At 36.5% G+C, this 19,471-nt stretch overlaps 1 protein-coding gene across 2 annotated transcripts; it reads left to right on the top strand.

The window, feature by feature from the left end:
• The first annotated feature begins 15 nt into the window (after nucleotides 1-15).
• On the top strand, nucleotides 16-9,437 carry LOC109078207 (ankyrin repeat and SOCS box protein 7). Of its 2 annotated transcripts, none has more exons than XM_019093507.2 (5): nucleotides 16-144; nucleotides 887-963; nucleotides 1,934-2,187; nucleotides 3,710-4,315; nucleotides 7,850-9,437. In XM_019093507.2, the coding sequence occupies exons 2-5, from the start codon at nucleotides 917-919 to the stop codon at nucleotides 7,987-7,989; spliced, it is 1,047 nt and encodes a 348-aa protein (XP_018949052.2). In that variant the 5' UTR covers nucleotides 16-144; nucleotides 887-916; the 3' UTR covers nucleotides 7,990-9,437. The 2 variants fall into 2 exon arrangements, with proteins under 2 accessions (XP_018949052.2, XP_042615404.1); XM_042759470.1 differs by lacking the exon at nucleotides 16-144 and adding an exon at nucleotides 257-785.
• The last annotated feature ends 10,034 nt before the right edge of the window (nucleotides 9,438-19,471 follow it).

The following is a 19,471-nucleotide window of genomic DNA, read 5'->3' as shown; positions in this document are numbered from 1 at the left end:
CAGCCACAATTGTCGCAAAACACTATTATTTTGCAGCGGTGTGACGTTTGGTTGACGTATTTGACAGCTCGAATCCGATTGGCTGTTGCGGTTTGAAGCCTTGGAGACATGATGTTCATGGCTACCTGACTGTATTTGCACTCTGTATGTATATCATATGTTTTTTATTTCGCTGTCTCCCGAGTCTTTATGATGTTAATTAACCAGATAATGTTAATTGTATCCTCTAGCCGCAGGTTAACAGAGTTTGAGTAACTTTAAAAGCAGTGTTGTTGTGAAAATGGTCAAAAACCGCTGGCTAAACGCTAACTATGCTAATGCAGTCACAGTACATGTCAGTCACAGAGTTTGTCCAGCTCTCCTTCAGTTTAATGATCGTCTTCAGAATTATCGTTTCATATACTTGGGCGATATTAGGCTAAATTATGCCAGTCTCTGAAAAGAGCCGCTTTAGTGTTTGTTTAAGAGTGCTTGTAGCTGCTTTAGCACGCCAGCTAACAGAGTCATTGTTCTCAGTGCAGCAGCAGCAAACAGGATTATTTAACCTGCTCGAGGAGCTCAGATGGTTAAACCGCCGCTGATGGTGTATATAACGCATGTCTGCGAACATTTGCGTCGTTATAGGTACACGTAGGCGTGCAAATGCGCGCTGCAGCTGTTTTTTTCAGAGGCTGGAAGACAATAACACAGTGAAGTGAAGGGTGGTAGTTATTATTTACTCCTAAACAGAGATAGGATCAATGTAACGTGACAGATAAGTGTGTAAATAAGACGACATCACATAGGTGTGACTGAATGATGGTTTATACATATGAATGCATCTATGATGAATATTATATATAAACGAATCATGTGCATGCATTGCTGTATTGCTCTGCTCTTCTAGAATGAAGATCTGAAGTGGATGTGAATATGGATGCAGAGCTCAAAGACTGTTTCAGATCTACAAGACATTAATGAAAGGTACTTTTGGCTCATGGCTGAGTTCTGTAATGATCTTTAGGACATGGCCTGTTTTTAATTATTATTTTTTTTAAATGTAATGTCTGTCATAATGTAGTTTATTGTGTTGTCTAAGCTTTTTCACGAACGGTTTTGATGCAGTGCAACTAACATTATCAGTACTTTTAATTCAAGAATACTGTTATTATATCACGGGTGATGTGTGCAGTTTTTCGGCAAATCAAAGATAATATTTAGCCTGTATATTTGTTCTATCGTATATATCTATCATGTTGTCTTATTAAGTATGTTTATTAAAATCTACAACAAATTTTGAAATATAGCGTACATGTTTATAGTAATAACTCTCACAAATGTATTGCTTGTAAGATAATAAGAACTTTGACACTCTTGTAACACAGAGTACTTTGTAGTTGTAGTATGTTTTTTTTAATTAGGATTTTACTAGATGTATTTTTTTATTAGATTTTGAAATTACTGTTTATTTTAATGCTGTATCCAGTAGCCTAGTTAACAATGTAATTGCTATATAGCCTGCAAATTAATTAATTAATTTAATGATTTTACAATTGTTGGGTTTAAGATTAATACTGGATTACAGCATTTAAATTAACAGTAATTCTGAAATCTTATATAATATTTTATATTTTAGTTTTTCTTTTTTTCTTTTTTTTTTTGTGAAGCATTGTGTACATTATAAATTAATGAGGTATAGATATTAGAAACTAGGCTGATTCCCCTAAAATGTGTAAACACTGTGAACTCTGCATTTTCATGACTTTCATTGCTTTGTTTGAGAGATCAGACCAACATATTAATAAAGTGAGTTTGAGGCGGGACTGCCTGTTTATGTGATCAATGTCGAATGGTGTTTGTTTTTTGCAATTCCTTTAAATGTGCTATGCATAATTTAATTAATCATGATGAGCTTGTCTATCAGTTTACTTGGTAATGTCACCCGTGTGTGCAGGGACACAGGAGCGTCTGAGCCCCGTACTGCGAGATGTGACAGGATGCTGAACCATCACTGCAGAAGGAACCCAGAGTTACAGGAGGAGCTGCAGATCCAGGCGGCAGTGGCGGCCGGCGATGTCTATACCGTCCGCAAGATGCTGGAGCAGGGCTACTCGCCCAAGATCAGAGACGCCAACGGCTGGACGCTGCTGCACTTCTCTGCGGCGAAGGGGAAGGAGCGCTGCGTGCGCGTGTTCCTCGAACACGGAGGTAAAGGGTTTGATTTTTATGACAGTAGCGAGAAGTGCGGATCTGAATATCTAAAATGACCAGCTATTTAATTGTAAATATGATCCCTCTTTGGATTTCAGTTACTTTTCTCAATGATACCCAGTTTACAGTGGTGATATTTTACTCTCTTGCACTCTATTTAGGTTCCCTATCTTGTCATCTTTTATGGCTTGAAACACTAAACTGGTATTGTGTTTTTTAGATAGACACTGCTGTTCTGATATGTTCATGTCTAGGTGTAGTAATGAATGCTAGACGTTAGGGGGCGCTATAAAACAGGGCTTTTTTTGTCGAAACATCTGCAGATATATAATGATCCTCAAACAAGTGTTTACCTTTGCAGCTGCGAGGCCATCTGTACTGATTGAGATGCATAAATGTACAAAGACTGTAATCAGAATAATCAATACCATGATATAGTGCTTTGATTAAAATATAGTAATATTATGTAAATGATGTAAATGTTTGCATACTGTGCCTCTACACAAGCTAATTATACACATCAAATCACTTTATATATGTTATGATTGCCCAGTGCATACATTTGGCATATATGGCCAACTTAACAGAATGTTAGGACTGTCTGATTTATCAGGGTTATCATGATCATTGAAAGTCTATAAATATCCTAAATATAACTTAATAATATAACTTTAAAATTGTGATTTTTTTTTTTAAGTAATTGAATTTACTGTGGTCAATATAAATGTTTCAAGTTATGTTTACACATAATGTAACATATTTCATTCTATAAATTTCTCTTTAGAAAAGCAAATTCTGTAAAGAGGTTTCTGTATTCATTATTAACAAATTACTAGAAAGCAAATGGATAAATCATGGAAATATTTTCGTCAAAAGAACAGAATTTTTAAATTTTAGCTAGCTAATTGTTCATACAAATAATTGTAATCAGCAGTTTAGTTATATAAAGTATCTTAAATCCATTTTGTACTTATCTGTACCTGTACTTTTTTTTTAATCCAGCCCTCATACTATAATAAAGCATTATTTATTTTATTGTTTTGAAGTTATTAATTTTATTAATATTTTTATTAATGCCATTTACTAATATATTTTAATTAATATAAAAATATATATATTATTTTAATTATGCATTTGTAATGCATTTATTAATGTATTTAATTTTATATTCCATTTTAAGACTTTAACATTTGAAGTACATTCTAAAATGTCCATTGTCAGAGCTCTCACGTTACTACAACAAAAAGAAGGAAAAATAAATGTACATTTCTTGGCACTTTCATATTTGCTTATGTAATAATTATAGCAGACCTTATATAAATATACTTTTTACAAACATTTTTTTTCTTGCTTGTTCTTGGTTGCCAAGTCACCTTTATTTCTATAGCGCCTCATACAATACAGATTGTTTCAAAGCAGCTTCACAGTAATGAACAGGAAAATAATCATGCAGAGTTTTTCAGTTTGATGAGGTTTTCAGTTGAATGAGTTCAGTTTTGTCATTTGTCTATCTCTCCAGCGGATCCCACTGTGAAGGATTTCATCGGAGGCTTCACAGCTCTGCATTATGCCGCCATGCACGGTCGCGCCCGCATCGCCCGCCTCATGCTGGAGTCCGAGTACCGCAGCGACATCATCAACGCCAAGAGCAACGACGGCTGGACCCCGCTGCACGTGGCGGCACACTACGGCCGCGACTCTTTCGTGCGTCTCCTCTTAGAGTTCAGAGCCGAGGTGGACCCTCTCAGTGACAAAGGCACGACGCCGCTGCAGCTGGCCATCATCCGCGAGCGCTCCAGCTGCGTGCGCATCCTGCTCGACCACAGCGCCAACATAGACATTCAGAACGGCTTCTTGTTGCGATACGCTGTCATTAAGGGCAACCACTCGTACTGCCGCATGTTCCTGCAGCGGGGAGCGGACACTAACCTGGGCCGGCTGGAGGACGGCCAGACGCCGCTGCACCTGTCGGCCCTCAGAGACGATGTGCTGTGCGCGCAGATGCTGTACACGTACGGAGCCGATACGAACACGAGGAACTACGAGGGCCAGACGCCTGTGGCTGTTTCCGTCAGCATGTCTGGCATCAGTCGGCCCTGTCTGGACTTTCTGCAGGAGGTCACAAGTAGGTTCACTCTCTCTTTAATGTTCATATGTAGTTTGGCATCATTGTTCCTTGAATTTTTTTATTTTTTTATTTTTTTATTTTTGTTTAGATGGTAATTTGGCACACAAATTAGGGAGGGTCTCAGTATTTTATATGACAGTTTTGAGGTCAGTCTCTGATCGTTTAGCACCACCAACAATCCAAATTTCCATGTACATTTTAGCATGTAACTATTGAGCCAGTTGACCCTGAAACAAACTTGAAACTTTGATTTTAATGTGACTAGATCTATGCGCTGTTTTGAATAGGGTTGCAAAAAAGTGGAAAATTTTCGATTTTGGAAACTTTCCAGGATTTTTTTGGAATATTCCAGTGATTTTTGGAAATTTTCCACCCCTTTGCAGCCCTAGTTTTGAATCTTATTTTCACATTCAGACAGAATTTATATAAAAAAAAATGTACCATTTTTGGAGTTTTCAAGTAAAAGTTATAAAACTAATTTTAGTATGTAAAGATCTAAAACGTCAGAGATAGTTACAAAATAAACTATCATAACATGAAATTAGAAACATGAACATGAAATTAGAAATCTTAATTTCACATTATAATCCAAGTAAAATTTTTGTTTGTTTGCAAACTTTGTTTCTGTTGTCAGTTTTCTTGATAGTTTTTAACTACCTTTTGTAGAGAACACCTTTCTGCTAGAATTATTTATTTTAATTTTATCTGGTTTTTTTTTTTTTTTAAGAAAAAGCTTCGTTCAGCTCAACTAAACTAAACTTTTAGCTCCTAACTTTTAAAGTCAAATGTGGAGCTGTTAAAGGGTTAGTTCACCCAAAAATAACACCTGCTGACTGCAATGATAGAGCTTGAACGATCAAAGACAGTTTTTAATATAACTCCGACTGGATTTGTCTGAAAGAAGAAAGTCATATACACCTAGGATGCCTCGGGGGTGAGTAAAACGCAGCCTCATTTTCATTTTTGGGTGAACTAACCCTTTAAACTTAAGTATTTATCATAATATCATATCCGATATAAATTGTTTTTTTTTTTTCATTCTTTTACAAACTTTTTATTTGAAAAAACATTCTATAAAGCAAATTTTTTTTTTTTTTTTTTTAACAATAACAAATGAACTTGATTTAGCACCTCACTGTTTATCATATCATATTTTACTGGCACATATCTATATATTTAAATTTATATACATACATATATAGAATTAGAATTTAATTTGAAATATTTTTATTTCTTTTACCAACAGTAATGAATAAGCGTGCCGTAATTTAACATTTGTAAAATATTTTTTCATTCATTTACAAACTTTTTTTTATAAAAACACAAACAAATTATGAAACATTTTTATTTTTTAAACAACAAATGAACTTGATTTAGTACCTCAGTATTTATCATTTTACATATTTTAGTGACATATTTTAAATTTTAACCACAGTACTGAATTAGCTTGCTGTAGCACATTCTAAGACACTCATAATCGTTCCAGTTAATATTACAGCTATATGTTAGACAAGAGCTCCAGTCAAGTCAAACATGAAGCTTTAAAACTCAAAGGGTTAATAGCAGGAGTATCATCAAAGGAGCTCATATTCCCTCTTTTCTCCAGAAAAATGTCAAATCTCACGGAGAGCAGCGGCCGTTCTGTCAATCTGTAAGTTGAGCAATGGCCTTACCACCTCCCGAATGAACAGCATTATGATCTCTATCCCCCGCACAGAACAATAGTCCATCTGAGAACAGCGAGCAGTGTTACCTGAAGCACTAATGAGCAAGTACGCAACAATGGCCACATTCCTGCGCTTCAATTCAACTTTGATATCCCCATATCAAAGCCACCTGTCGCAGACATTTACTCGCTGTCAGCTCATTCAGAGCGATCTCATTTCACCTTGATTATTTATTAAAAAAGCTCTTCGGCGGCTGTATTTACATCAAGGACTCAGACTTTGAGAGCATGACTTCATGTCCTGAAGGGAGTGACAGTGCGCTGCGTGAGAATACGCGCTGATTTCATTTCTGTTTCTCCGCTGTCACCTATAGTTGAGAGCTTTTGCTAAGGCATGGAGACTGACAGAAGACAGGGGCTGCAGATGGCCGTCTCCAGCCCTTTGTAGTGGTTTTTCCAGCTGGCTTCATTTGTGTGCACACAGCCTGTGCCATATTGTGTTGGGACTGTAAAACCGGCCCATTAAAACTGATAACTCTGAGCACCGGGTTCCTGGAACTCATTGCAGAACTTTCCTGATATCTTTTAACATGACAAATGGACATTGTGTGTGTGTGTGTGTGTGTGTGTGTGTGTGTGTGTGTGTGTGTGTGTGTGTGTGTGTGTGTGTGTGTGCTTTTTACCTCCCCTGATCTCCACTTATGAAGTTTTTTGTGCCAAAAACAGTCATTTTTCATGGCCATTTATTCTCTCTCTAACCATTTGAATGAAATGTCTGTTATTTGTTGCTGTACCTATAAGATGTCTATTCAAATTTAGTTTTATCTGCTCCTTTTTTAAATAACAGACACCTTGTGTCAGATTTCTACATTATTATATTTTTATATTTAATTAAAGTTTTGATTGCATTTTTTATATCCCACTTATAATGTTGCTCAAATTGTATTTATTTTTTATTTTATTTGTAATTTTTTTTTGTCAGAAGCAGTGATTTTTTTTTTCATGCTCCTTCCTTGAGTAACATCCTCTGTGACAGATTTCTACATTTATTATTGCATATATATTGCACAAAAGTATTTCCTGTGCTTTTTTCCCCCTCCCTAATGCCTTATAATGTTGGTAAAGTTATTTTTCAAAGCCATTTTTCTCTCTTTCTGACCCTTTTCAAACCCAAATCAGAACAGTGCAAAGAATCATATAATAAAACATCCAAAATACAATACAATAAAAAAAAAAAAAGTGATAATCAGCAACATTAAGCAGATTTTGAAAACAAGCCAGCGTTGGGGAATTTCTCATTTCTGTTCAGATGTGGAGCTAAAACTCGACCACCCGTAGTTTTTAATTTGTAATTTCTACTTAATTTAATTCATAAGGCAGATAAAAGACCGCCTGTCCTTCTTGCATTATAAATCAGCTTTAAACTATTATTTTGAAATTCCTAAAACATCATGAACCAAGTTTAACATTTTATTAACCTGACAAAGTCAAAGCATTTGGAGCTTGAACAGTGTTCAATCCATGCCATAATTTTCATTTAGTATGACTCATGTGATGATGCCATTCACTTTTTGCTCGTCATCTCATATTCAGCGTTGCCTTAGGAGTTAAATTTCTGTCTGTCCGATGAGTTCTGCACACACTGTATTGAGTTCATTTATTCAGTGTATTTGACGTAAGACACATAATAAAGTACCCTTCAAAGTCAGTTCCAGGAGACAAATGTTGCCTATTAATAGTACAAATAAAGATTTTATTGAAAGTTTATATTACATATTTTAGACTGTAGCCACACAAATGCTTGCACAGGTGGTCACACAGGAATGCAGTCAGATTTGTTTAACGTGACACTCGTTGTGTTTCAGGGCAGCCCAGGACTTTGCAGGATCTGTGCAGGATAAAGATCCGGCAGTGCATCGGCCTGCAGAGCCTGAAGTTTCTGGAAGATCTGCCCATTGCCAAGGTCATGAAGGACTACCTAAAACACAAGTTCGACAACGTTTGACAGAAGCCGACCGACTCGTTTCTGTAGGTTCCCTTAAGACTCTATGCAAACTCGAAACCTCTGGGAGCAGGTGCAGCGTTTTGTACAAGCGGAGTGAAATGCTGTGAATCGGGGAGCACTGTAATGGCCATGTTGATTCGTTCACTGAAGGTGTCGTGGAGAAATCCCTGACCCATGAGGGAAGAAAAATTCAGACGTTTGATTTGTACCAAATATCGTTTTTGTTCTTAAATCAGCACAGCCTTTGTAAGTATTAGACTTTTTCTATCAGATACATTCTCAAACAAGGAAAAGATATCCAGAGAAATTGGCAAATAATCAGGTCGCCCTCATAAAAATATGCATGTGCTATTGTTATTTTTGCTGTGGAGAAATCATTTCCAACCACAGCCCATTAAGTCATTAACCCTTTGTTGAGAATCCCATTCGTTTGTATTGAAAAGCGTACCAAAAACCCCACAGGCTCTCAGATTTTTTTTTTGATTCTCAGTGAATTTAATATTTTTTTTTTTTTTTTTTTTTTTTTTTTTTTTTTTACAAGCTGTCAATATCAGAGGTGCTTGGCTTTAGTTTCCATTAAAAGGTGAAGAAAAAGTCCTGGTTGCGAGAGGTCTACAAAGGTGAACATGTATTACATGCATAAATCATTAACAAACTTTATGTAAATATTTGTGTCATATGTACAGCAGATATTTTTAGACTATTTAAGCTTGTGTTTTGGGGGGTTTTGTTGAGCGCTTCTCTGTGTTTTTCATGCGACCTGTCAAGGGCTTTGATGTTGGAACGTCCGGATCTGTGATTAAATGGAAAATAAGTCATGCTTAATTGTAATTGGCCATCATTGTCTTGTTATAATGGACATGAAAATTTTTGCAATCAGTAACTTGCAGATGTAACTTGCAGATATAATATAATGATTTGAAATGCACTTAATTTTTTTTCTACAAAATATAAGCATTAGTCAAAGGTCTGCATAGCATTAAGTTTATTCAGTTCATTTGGCACTTCTTCATCGCTGCTTTATTTTCAATCTGTCCCCCTAAAATCTCAGTCAAGAGACTCCCGCTCACTGTTACGCTAGACTTTTTTTTTTTTATCCAAACCGGTTCGAACACTAGCTGCCTTTACTTCAGTCCGTGACGCAGGACAGCTACAGCATTTCACCACATCATGAACACACTTCAAGTGCATTAAAGTGACCTGCCACAACATTTCAGTTATTTCTGTTTTTAGTTAAGTTTAGGGCGTTTGTTTGGACTGAGAGCATCTCTGGATGACTGCTTGCTACCATAATGTATTCAGAAGCAGGTCTGGAGGACTGGTTTGAGAGCCAGGGGACGTTATATGGGATTTGTCTTCACTAATCGGAAGTCTTCCACAGCTTCAACTACTGAATGTATATAATCTGCTGTTTCACATGAACGTGTGTGAATAAATGGATCTCATAATGTCCCCGTTCATTATTTTAAGTCTTATTGCTGTATTTGAAGCAGTAATTGTGCCGTGTCCATCGATTTGCATCCATTTTTCTAGAGTTTGATGACTTTCTAATAAAATGTCTGCGAAATATGCCGATTTCACTGAATTCGTTGTTTATTTGGTAATCGTATTGCCTTCACGGTTATGCATGTCATTGAAATCCTTACTTTTAACTCCAGTATAATCAGCCCTAAAACACTGTTTAATAATCACTGGCCGCTTTAAGTTAATTTTACAGGAATCTTCCAGGGAAGACTCAACATCAAATCAAAACAGACCCTATTTATCCATTTGAAATGTTTGTAATCGTTAAAAGAATGTAGTGACTTGTTTCTTTGTCAGCTGACGTCACAAATCCTTCTTGCTACATGGGCGTCTTCATACCTGCCACTATCTGGTATGTAATGCCACTTTTAATGAACCAAAAAAACACATCAGATCACAGAAGTAAATGAGTTGCAAATGGCATTTCTCTTTATCTTCTAGCTTTCTGTGGAATACTGTAAATAACCAGAGTTGATATGTAAATGTATTATTGTTTTCTTTGTAAGTGCAAAAACAAACACCACCCGCATTATCAGTTCATCCACCATCCTATTTATGTGGAATTCCTTTAAAATAATCTTAAATTTCTTAAAATTTTCTTTTGTTTGTTTATTTGTTTTATTTATTTATGCTTTTGCAAGCTGAGAAACAGGTTGAAGTTATTTTCTGTTTTAATCAACCATTTATTCATGATGCATGAATTCATTCATTCATCGTTAAGCATTTGCTATTGATAAATCAGTCACAGTTTTGATAAGAAAAAATTTATATAGCATGTTTTGATTGGGTTTCCCACAGATATGAAATTTGATAAAACTGTGTTTTCCAAGCCTGGAAATTAATACAAAGTCCTGTGCATTTCTATAGTGAAGATAAATGTTTCTAGTGATGCTTAAAACCCTTCTCCAGCAATCACAAAGGAAACCGCACTGACGGTACGGTGTGGGATCAGGTTTTCCCGTGATCTCAGGCTCATATCTCACCGTTTTGCCTCCCAAACCAAAGCTCTGGTGACACTTGAGAGAAAAGCTCATCCTGTGCCACATTATTAGGCACCTAAAATAAAAACGTAGCTTTTTCCAGACATCCCAATGTATTGTTTACTTGTGAACGGCTGATGTTTTTTTGGAAAGTGATCTCTCTCTCTCTCTCTCTCGCTTTCAGGAATGCCGTTCTGAAATAAAAAAGGTTTCTGCTCTCCTGCTTTTCTTCATCCGAGCCTGTGCCAGAACTCAGCAGTGACCTAAGAACACCATGATATATTTGCGCATTCCTACCACAAAAACACAGGCCGCTATCATTTATCGAATCACAGGTAACATTACACGATAAAACAATGGCATCTCTCTGTAGGCCGTGTTTCCTTGCAGACATGCAGAACAATGCAGCTATTGTTGGTGGTCCTGCCGGATGGATGGTGTCCTCGGCCGGGCCGCGGGTTTAGGGAAACTCCCTGTCTGTGGGCATATATCTGTGCGGAAGAGGACAGATCCATTTGAATGTGTGGGCCGTCTGGAACTGACTGGCGGTAGCAGACCGGAGGCCACACAAGGAAATATGCAAAGCACACTCAACAGTGCTTTATGTGTCTTGGATGGTGGTTATCACTAAACGCTAAGTGTGTAGGAAGAGGCGATTACTGTAAAGGTCATTAGGCTTTTTTCTAATGTGTCAGTCTATAGCGTGCTAATGCTGACTTTGATTGATTGTTTCAACAAATACATTTCTTCCTTAGAAGTGATGTTGACTGAGGTAAGCATCACTATTATATTGGTCATATTTAGGGTTAGTGATCTGAGCACCAATAAGCATGAAACTGTATGTGTGTAACTCGTAAACTGAATAAAAATACTGTACATCATCAGCCCATCAGACTGTTCACATTATTAAAAATCCATGTTCTGTTTCCTTCTTGTTTCCGTCTTTTGAATATTTGCAAGCAGGCTGGGTGATGACGTATTTGCATTTGTTTTTGTGTTTAAATATCACAGATTTAATAGTAGGTAAATTCATCATAATCAATAAGCTGCTGCTGATTATTATTTTTATATTAGGCATTTTTGTCTGAATACTTTTTATGAAATGTGAAACCAGCCTACTCGAAAACAGTAAAAGGTTTTACAAAAGGCTGACAGAAGTGTCAGACAAAAAATAAATCAATTCCAAATGCAATTCCATTAACTTAGAATAACAATATTTGCAAAAGTGATTTTAACATTACTAATATAAAAATCAAAATAAATACTTGTATGCAAACATTTTAATGTAATTATGAAAAAGCATGTACACACTTCTATAAGTGTATGTTTTTAATTTTTATTTCTTTCTTATATATTTATAATTCTCCCATTCTTGTAGCTATTACACACATCTAAATTTTATAATTTTACAATAATTCTGAAATTCAACCCAAAATGTAAACATTTAATTTAACTATTTATTTTCATTTAATTATAAATAAATACACATTAATAAGTACACTTTTTATTTTATAAAAAAAATATATTAAAATGGAAAAATTATGAAATGTGTATTTTCAAATTTTATTTTGTTTTCACTCAACATTTCTGCCAGTGTCTCTTGCTGTCCCACACACTCCCACAGCATCGGTATGTGCCACACACCGCTGGGTCACGCTTCTGTAACGGCGCACGGAAGCACAAAGCCCTTTTTTTTTCTTTTTTCTTTTTCCTTTCCTGCTCGTATTCCTCCACTCGCCTGTTCCGGTACCATTTTTTTTTTTTTTTTTTTTTTTATCAGGTCTTCATTTAGCTGGTGAAAGCCCAGACTGGGGCTCATGCGGTACGTGGTGGTGCAGAACCGAGTGAGAGGCCAGTAGAGAGTCCTTCCCTCCCTCTGGACCGTAGGAATAAAAGCCCGCGACCGAGAGTTCGAGACCCGCCCGCGGCGTACACTGTCGGCCTTTGTGCTCTCGCACCAGTGTAATGTAAAGCCCTTCATTTTAAAAGCAGCGTACAGGTGCATCGGGGGAATGAGACTATAGAAGGTCGACTCTCATTAACGAGAGAGAGAGCACCATACGATAACAGCCGTCTAATGCTATAGAGGAGACAGAATCAACTGTAATGAGATTAAATCAATGCAAAACATTACAGTCACACTCGACTGCATGTGTTTATCATGATCGTAAAGATCTTTTTGATCTAAAGGCCTCTGCTAAAATGCTTAAAAATTATGGCAACACTTTCCAATAAGGTTCCATTAGTTAATGTATTAATGTACTAAGGGATACTCCACCCCAAAATGTAAATTTTGTCATTAATCACTTACCCCCATGTCATTCCAAACCAGTAAAAGCTTTGTTTGTCTTCGCAACACAATTTAAGATATTTTGGATGAAAACCGGGAGGCTTGTGACTGTCCCATATACTGCCAAGTTACACTGTCAAGGTCCAGAAAAGTATGAAAAGCATCGTCAGAATAGTCCATCTGTTTTATTTTATTTTATCTGAGAATGATATAATGCATTTTTTAGGGGATTTTGTGAAATCCTGATATATGATTTTGATTCTGATTAATTAATCAGCATATCATGTAATTAATTAGATTAAACTAATTTTTAATGAAATAAAAAACTTTATTTTTATTAAATTTTTAATCTGCTTCAGTTTATACATAAATGTAGAATGTTCAGCCTTAACAAAAATCACAAAACATTGGTTAACAATGACGAAGTGCCTCCATAAATGATTAGCCTGCGGCTGAGATTAGAAGCGGTTTATCTGTTGGTTTGCACAGACGGAGTCAGCAGAAAGAAACATGACAGCTATGGGTGTAATGGTTTGTGTCAGAACTCGCGTAGGCCTCTCGTTTAGCGTTTAGCTCATCAAGGTTAACATGCTCCTCAGTGCAGCTATGATGAGCACATGTGTTTCAGTTTAAGCGTTTCCATTCTTAAACCTGACTCTGTCACTTATGTGCCAGACATTAAAAACATTTGCTTTGCAAATTATCATGATTTCCCATTGGAACGCGTCCCACGTCGAGCTCCAGCGAAGGTTTCCCATGAGCTGCCATGTCATTGAGCTTATGCCAAACCCGTTGTTTTCTGGTTCTCGGCGAACACCGTTCTGTTTTGTCCCGCTGGACATGCTGACAAAATATCAAGTGACACCATAATTTGATCAGTATTCAATAAAAAGCTGGAGAGGTTGACGGGGCCGTGTGCTCTCGAGGGGAAAGCGCCACAGATCTGCCAGTGTTCAGTCAGACAGAGAGAGAACAGGGCTCAGGCCAGATCCAGAAACCAGCTTGCCCGGGTTACAGTAGGTGCTCATGCAGAGAGCTCCAGCCGAACGCTGTGTTCTCAATGGAGAACTGTGGTTCGGGTTTCCCACACAGTCAGAAACAGGCCGTCCAAAAGAGGTCCGGTGGGTTTTCCGTTGGAAAGCAGCAGGGTGAATAATCGGGTCAGATAAAAACCCAAACTTACAAATGTTTCGTCATTTATTTTCGTCGCTCTTGATTCCAGAAGTATTTTCCCATTCGTTTTCTCCACAGGCTTTTTTATGAAATCTTACACCAATCGCTTAATCGCGACATTACAAATGTCGAGTTCAATGGTACAATATAAAATTGACTTACTATATGTATAAAATTCAATGCAATTTGAAGGATATTGCAAAATTGTATTATGTTTAATGAGATTACAATGTAGTTTATTCAGAGAATCCACTGTTACCATGGAAACCTTGGAATGCATAGAACTCTATCTGACAGCCAACACAAGTTTCTCCTCCATCATTTCAGTCTCCGAACGTTCCTATAGCAACTGTAAACTTCCGTCACCACAATGGAAGGCCCGCCTCTCCATTCATTACATTGGACAATGAAAATAAAGAGTTTTGGGAAAACTTTTTATGCGTTTTGCCTGTTCGTTTACATGACAACGGCATTTTGGGGACTGAAAACGCATATTTTTGAAAATGGGATTCAAAGTGCAAGTTTTTGAAAATGGCACCATTATTGTTTCTGTGTAAACACCCAATACGGGAATCTTTGAAAACGGTGATGTCATGCGTGTGCGTAGTACATGTTAGGTATGTAGACAAACGCAGTACATGTTGATTTTAAAGGCAAGTGCGAATAAACATACACTACAATGAACATGTTACTGTTGTTGCTGCTCAAGAGTTTGCTAACACTTCTTCAGCAAAGTGTGGATTTACTTCACCAATATAACAACCAACAGCGGAGACGCATCGTATACAACATATAATGATTCCCTACAGGTACTGTTTACTAACAAGGTGATAGCGCCAACTACTGGCCTGGCAAACGTAATACAGCAATTTTGCCCGCTTTCGTGGATATGTGTAAACCGGAAATCGTTTTGAAAACATTGTCGTGTATGCAAGGGAAAAACATTTCCGTTTTTGACATCATCGTTGTCGTGCACCAGAGGCACATAAAAAGCATGCAAAAGAAAACAATTTTAAAAAAGGCACTTCTCACTGCAAAAAAACGTGTTCTGTCTGATTGGGGCTTTATTATGCATTCGATGGTTTCCATGGTAACAGCGCATATTCTGATTGGTAGATCTCATTTAATTAAAGCTATAGTTTTTCATTTTTCACTGAGAATTTGACTGTTCTTTTTTATTATTATTATTTGTTAACATGACATTGAAATCTCACTGACTTGTTCTTGTTTCTACAGAAGCAGATCTCATCCCTAAACGACCTCAGAGCTCATGGTAACGTTAGGTCTGTCTTGAAATGTTTATACGTTATTGTTAAAAATAATTGCTCACTCTTACATATACAGCTAAATGAGTTGGGTCTGGAAATATTCTGGGTTTAATACTTTTAAGCTCATTCGACAGCATTTGTGGTATAATATTGATTAACACACACACAAAAAATAGTTTTGTCTAGTCCCTCATTTTCATTAAAAAAACAGCGAGAAATGAATGGGGCAGAAATGTGAAGCATATAATTTTGTAAAAGCAATTACATTTTTTTTCTGTTAAAATGTATTAGTATTATTATTTATTATTATAATAACTATTATTAAAGTATTTGAGCTGTCTAATTTGATGCTCCAGGTCAAAAATGCATGAGCTCAAATCAATGAGGCCTATATCAATAAGTTCCAAAAATAAATAGCCTACAAAACCTGTGCCAACAGAAAACAAGTTGATCAAAAGATTCAATCCAAGATCTGGTGATAATATCGCATAATGACAGATTTACAAGAAATTTTCAAAACAAAGTGCAGGAAAAATAATCCCAAAAATGATCAAAACATGAGCAAAGTCAGTAAGTTTCAGTCCAATGCAGTGACATTAACTAGCATTATCAGGGGAAAATAAAATCTTCTCCAGGTTAAAATGGCCAGAACACAACATGATTATCGCTTGAGTTTCACTTTACTGAACCCTGATTTAAAGCACCAATTATCATTAATATGTAAAGCGTACATTGATTAATTCATCATGATCAGATAGTGATGCTTCTTCGGTGGCCTGTAGTGTGATGCTAGCTCAAAAATGTTTATAAACCCAGACTACATCCTTTCTATTAATAGCCTAAACATAAAGCTGCAGTCTGAAGCTGTCATAATACCTGCAGAGATGATTTACTGTAGCTCAACCACAGAGCGAATCATCTGCGTGTCTTATTAAAAAACCCCAAACCCTGCGAAGGCAGCTTGGGTTTCATCAGCCATAACCGCAGCCCTTTCATTGTTTACTTCCTACTCTTTAATAAGCAGTTTCATCTGTCAGATGCCTATTCATTTCGCTTGGGGGAATCATTTAAGTCGCCCCCATTACGGCAGCTGTCCTTGTTGCCGCAAACATATTGATGCGCTTCAGTCGCAGAACAATAGCTAACATTGACGTCGTGGCCGAGAAGGCCCTCGCTCGCTTACTAGCTGCGTGAGGCCAAAAGTGAGATGTAAACAGTGTTCGGTCATTCAGTCGTCTACATTAGAACAGCGCTTTTGACAAGGAGCCCTGCATGTAGTCACAATGCGGCTCAGTTCCCCGGCGTCTGTAGGCCGGCCCCTGCGACACATTATCTAGCGGGCCCCGTTTCAGCGCAGCAGCCGTCGCTGTGATGACCTCGCTTTAGCAGACGCAAGGGTTTGCAAACCACCAGATCAAACCACAAATGAGACTGAAAGGACGATGGCTGTATGACATGGTTAAACTGTGACTTTTAACAAGATTTAAATGAGTAATATAAGCAAATCTGTCAAAAGGGAGAGAAAAAGTATTTTGCCAAAGAGCTTGACCTCTATGATTTGGGACAGTGTTATTTTAGCAGTGTTTATATGTTTGTTTTAATTGTTTTGATTTTAGTATACATTTTAGTAATTTTGTTATGTGCTTTTGTCATTTTATTAGTAGTTTTTTTATATTACTGTTTATTTTATTTTTGTAAATATCGTTTAAAATTGTATAATTAAAATGAAAATATTATTTAAAAAAATTAATTTATTTTATTTCACTTTTAGTTAATTTTTAATTATATTTATTTCAGTTAACTTTTTGTTGTTGTTGTAGTTTTTAACTATAATGAATTTGAGCTTAAAATGGTTCATTTTAATTTGGTTTTAAAAATAAAAGACAATAATATTTTACAATATCTTTATTTGAGTTTCATTTCAATTAACTTTTTTTTTGTTTGTTTTTAGGTAACTATAATAATCTTGTTTGGGATTTTAACTTAAAATTTGTCATTTTAATTTGATTTTAAACATAAAATATACAATAAATAAAATGCAGAAATTTTATTTTCATGATGTTTGTTTCCAATTAATGGTTTCTGAATGTTTGCAATCCTATAGTTACAGTCGGACCTATCCTACTTCACAGTTCAGGAATCAGATTCATAACCAGAATAGTCAAATTACTTATGATTCCCATTTCTGCCCTAGAGTTGTGCTGTTTTTGCTTCCTATGTCTCTTGTCTTTACTGACCTTGTCATCTCTGCCTGAACAAAGCTGCTACTTTGGTTGCCAGGAAATCTGGGAGTATTTTTTGTAATTCAGCCTTGAGAAATGCTTCTATTTAAAAATTTTATAATAGAGATTTTTTATTTTTTACAAAGTATATTATCAGCATAACTATTTAAAGGAAAAGTTGAATTGAAAAATGAATTTGAGAAAGTCTCAGTGTTTGATGTCTCTCTCTTTTGCTTTAATGTTTAATGAATGCATGTTTTCATAATCTGTTTTGCTGTTGTATTGCAGTAGAAAAAAGAAAGAAAAAATGTGAGAGAGAAACTAATGCTGCAATTTCACAAAACTGTCCACAACCAGGTAATTTCATCAAGTATGAAACACGAGCCCCAACCGGAGAAAACAAGCGATGACTGACGCTATATCTAAGGTTCTTTTGTTGGACAGTTTTCTCCAATAAGCTTGCAAATTGCTCTGATCTTAAACACAAAGCACTCTCTCACTCGAGCAGCGATGGAGCAAACCTGCTGCGGGAGAAGAGAGGTGCTGAGAAACACCCAGGGTTTGGAGTCTGAGATGACTTCAAAGAGCAGACGTGACAGCAGGCACAGGGACCGAAAGAGGCCCGTCAAAGCCTGGGAGCAGATTCTGAATCCTTCATGAAGGAGCCTGAAATTACACTGAAAAAAAAATGCTGTAGTTGTAACAACTATCACTCTGAAATTACTAGTAATTTCACAAATAATTGCAAATAAATAGCACGTAACACATTGAAGTAAACGTGAAATTTTGCAGTAGAAAGAGTGAAGTAATATTTTCTTGTGAAACATAGTCCACTAATCTTATACAACCTTGAAAAGTAAGTTTTTACAGTGTAGCATCCCTACCACACACACAAACACCCAAAAATGACAATCTGCTGAAAATCTACTCACCCTCAGGCCATCCAAGATGTAGATGAGTTTGTTTCTTCATCAGAATAGATTTGGAGAAATGTAGCATTGCATCACTTGCTCACCAATGGATCCTCTGCAGTGAATAGGTGCTGAGTCCAAAAAAACTGATAAAAACATCACAATAATCCATGGTCCATCAGTTAACATCTAGTGAACTGAAAAGTTACATCAAGAATCCATCAAGAGGTTTTAACTTTAAACCATCACTTCTGGTCAAAATACCATAATCCATAACAACGCTTCCTTCAGCGAAAAAGCCCATCTCCTGTTTGTTTGAAACAAGTTTTGTACTGTTTTCGCTTGTAAACGGTGTTTGATCTTTGCATATTTCTCTCCTGATCTCCTGTTTTTATGAATGTTTGGACTCTCATTCTGACGGCACCCATTCACTGCAGAGGATCCATTGGTGAGCAAGTGATGCAATGCTACATTTCTCCAAATCTGTTCTGAAGAAGAAACAAACTCATCTACATCTTGATGACCTGAGGGTGAGTAAAAATTCAGCTAATTTATATTCTAAGGTGAACTATTCCTTTAAAATATAGTCATCATTTTCTCACCCTCATGTCGTTCCAAACTTAAATTGCTTCTGTTTTTGTGTGTGTGTGTGTGTGAATAACAAAAATTAAGACACAAGGGTGAGTTAATGGTGAATGTTCACTTTTTGGTTTAGCTATTCCTTCCTTCAGTGGACATTTTTATATAAACACACACTGCAAACACATTTCTACAGACACCAGGTCAACAAAAAAGCCCTGCCTCACTGCTTAAGTGTTTTGACAAAAGAAATGTGAAACTCTGTTTGTATATAATCGGCCGTAAGTGTCCATGAGTAAGTGATATTTTGAATAGTCTCATGCGTATTTTATGGCCATATCACATTCAAAGTGGTTTGGCAAATAATATAATTGTATGCATAGTACATAATAATCTGACGTGTGGAAACAGAGCAGCGCGGCTCGGTAGCAACAGCTATAACACAAATACACTCGATGACTGAATGTTAAACGACTTGCGTTGTTCCTTGATGACTAATGGCGAGTTTTTGTTTTGTTCAAAATAGTAAAGAGCT

Source organism: Cyprinus carpio, chromosome A7, assembly GCF_018340385.1.
Source record: "Cyprinus carpio isolate SPL01 chromosome A7, ASM1834038v1, whole genome shotgun sequence".
NCBI classification, from domain to species: domain Eukaryota; kingdom Metazoa; phylum Chordata; class Actinopteri; order Cypriniformes; family Cyprinidae; genus Cyprinus; species Cyprinus carpio.
Note: the sequence above shows the minus strand (reverse complement) of the source record. Positions and strands in the feature narration are given on the sequence as shown.

Bases quoted from the DNA above. Each gene is read 5' to 3' on its own strand.
- LOC109078207 (XM_019093507.2), top strand. From the start codon at position 917: ATGCAGAGCTCAAAGACTGTTTCAGATCTACAAGACATTAATGAAAG. The intron at 964-1,933 runs GTACTTTTGGCT...CCGTGTGTGCAG, and splicing joins CTACAAGACATTAATGAAAG to GGACACAGGAGCGTCTGAGC. The intron at 2,188-3,709 runs GTAAAGGGTTTG...CTATCTCTCCAG, and splicing joins CGTGTTCCTCGAACACGGAG to CGGATCCCACTGTGAAGGAT.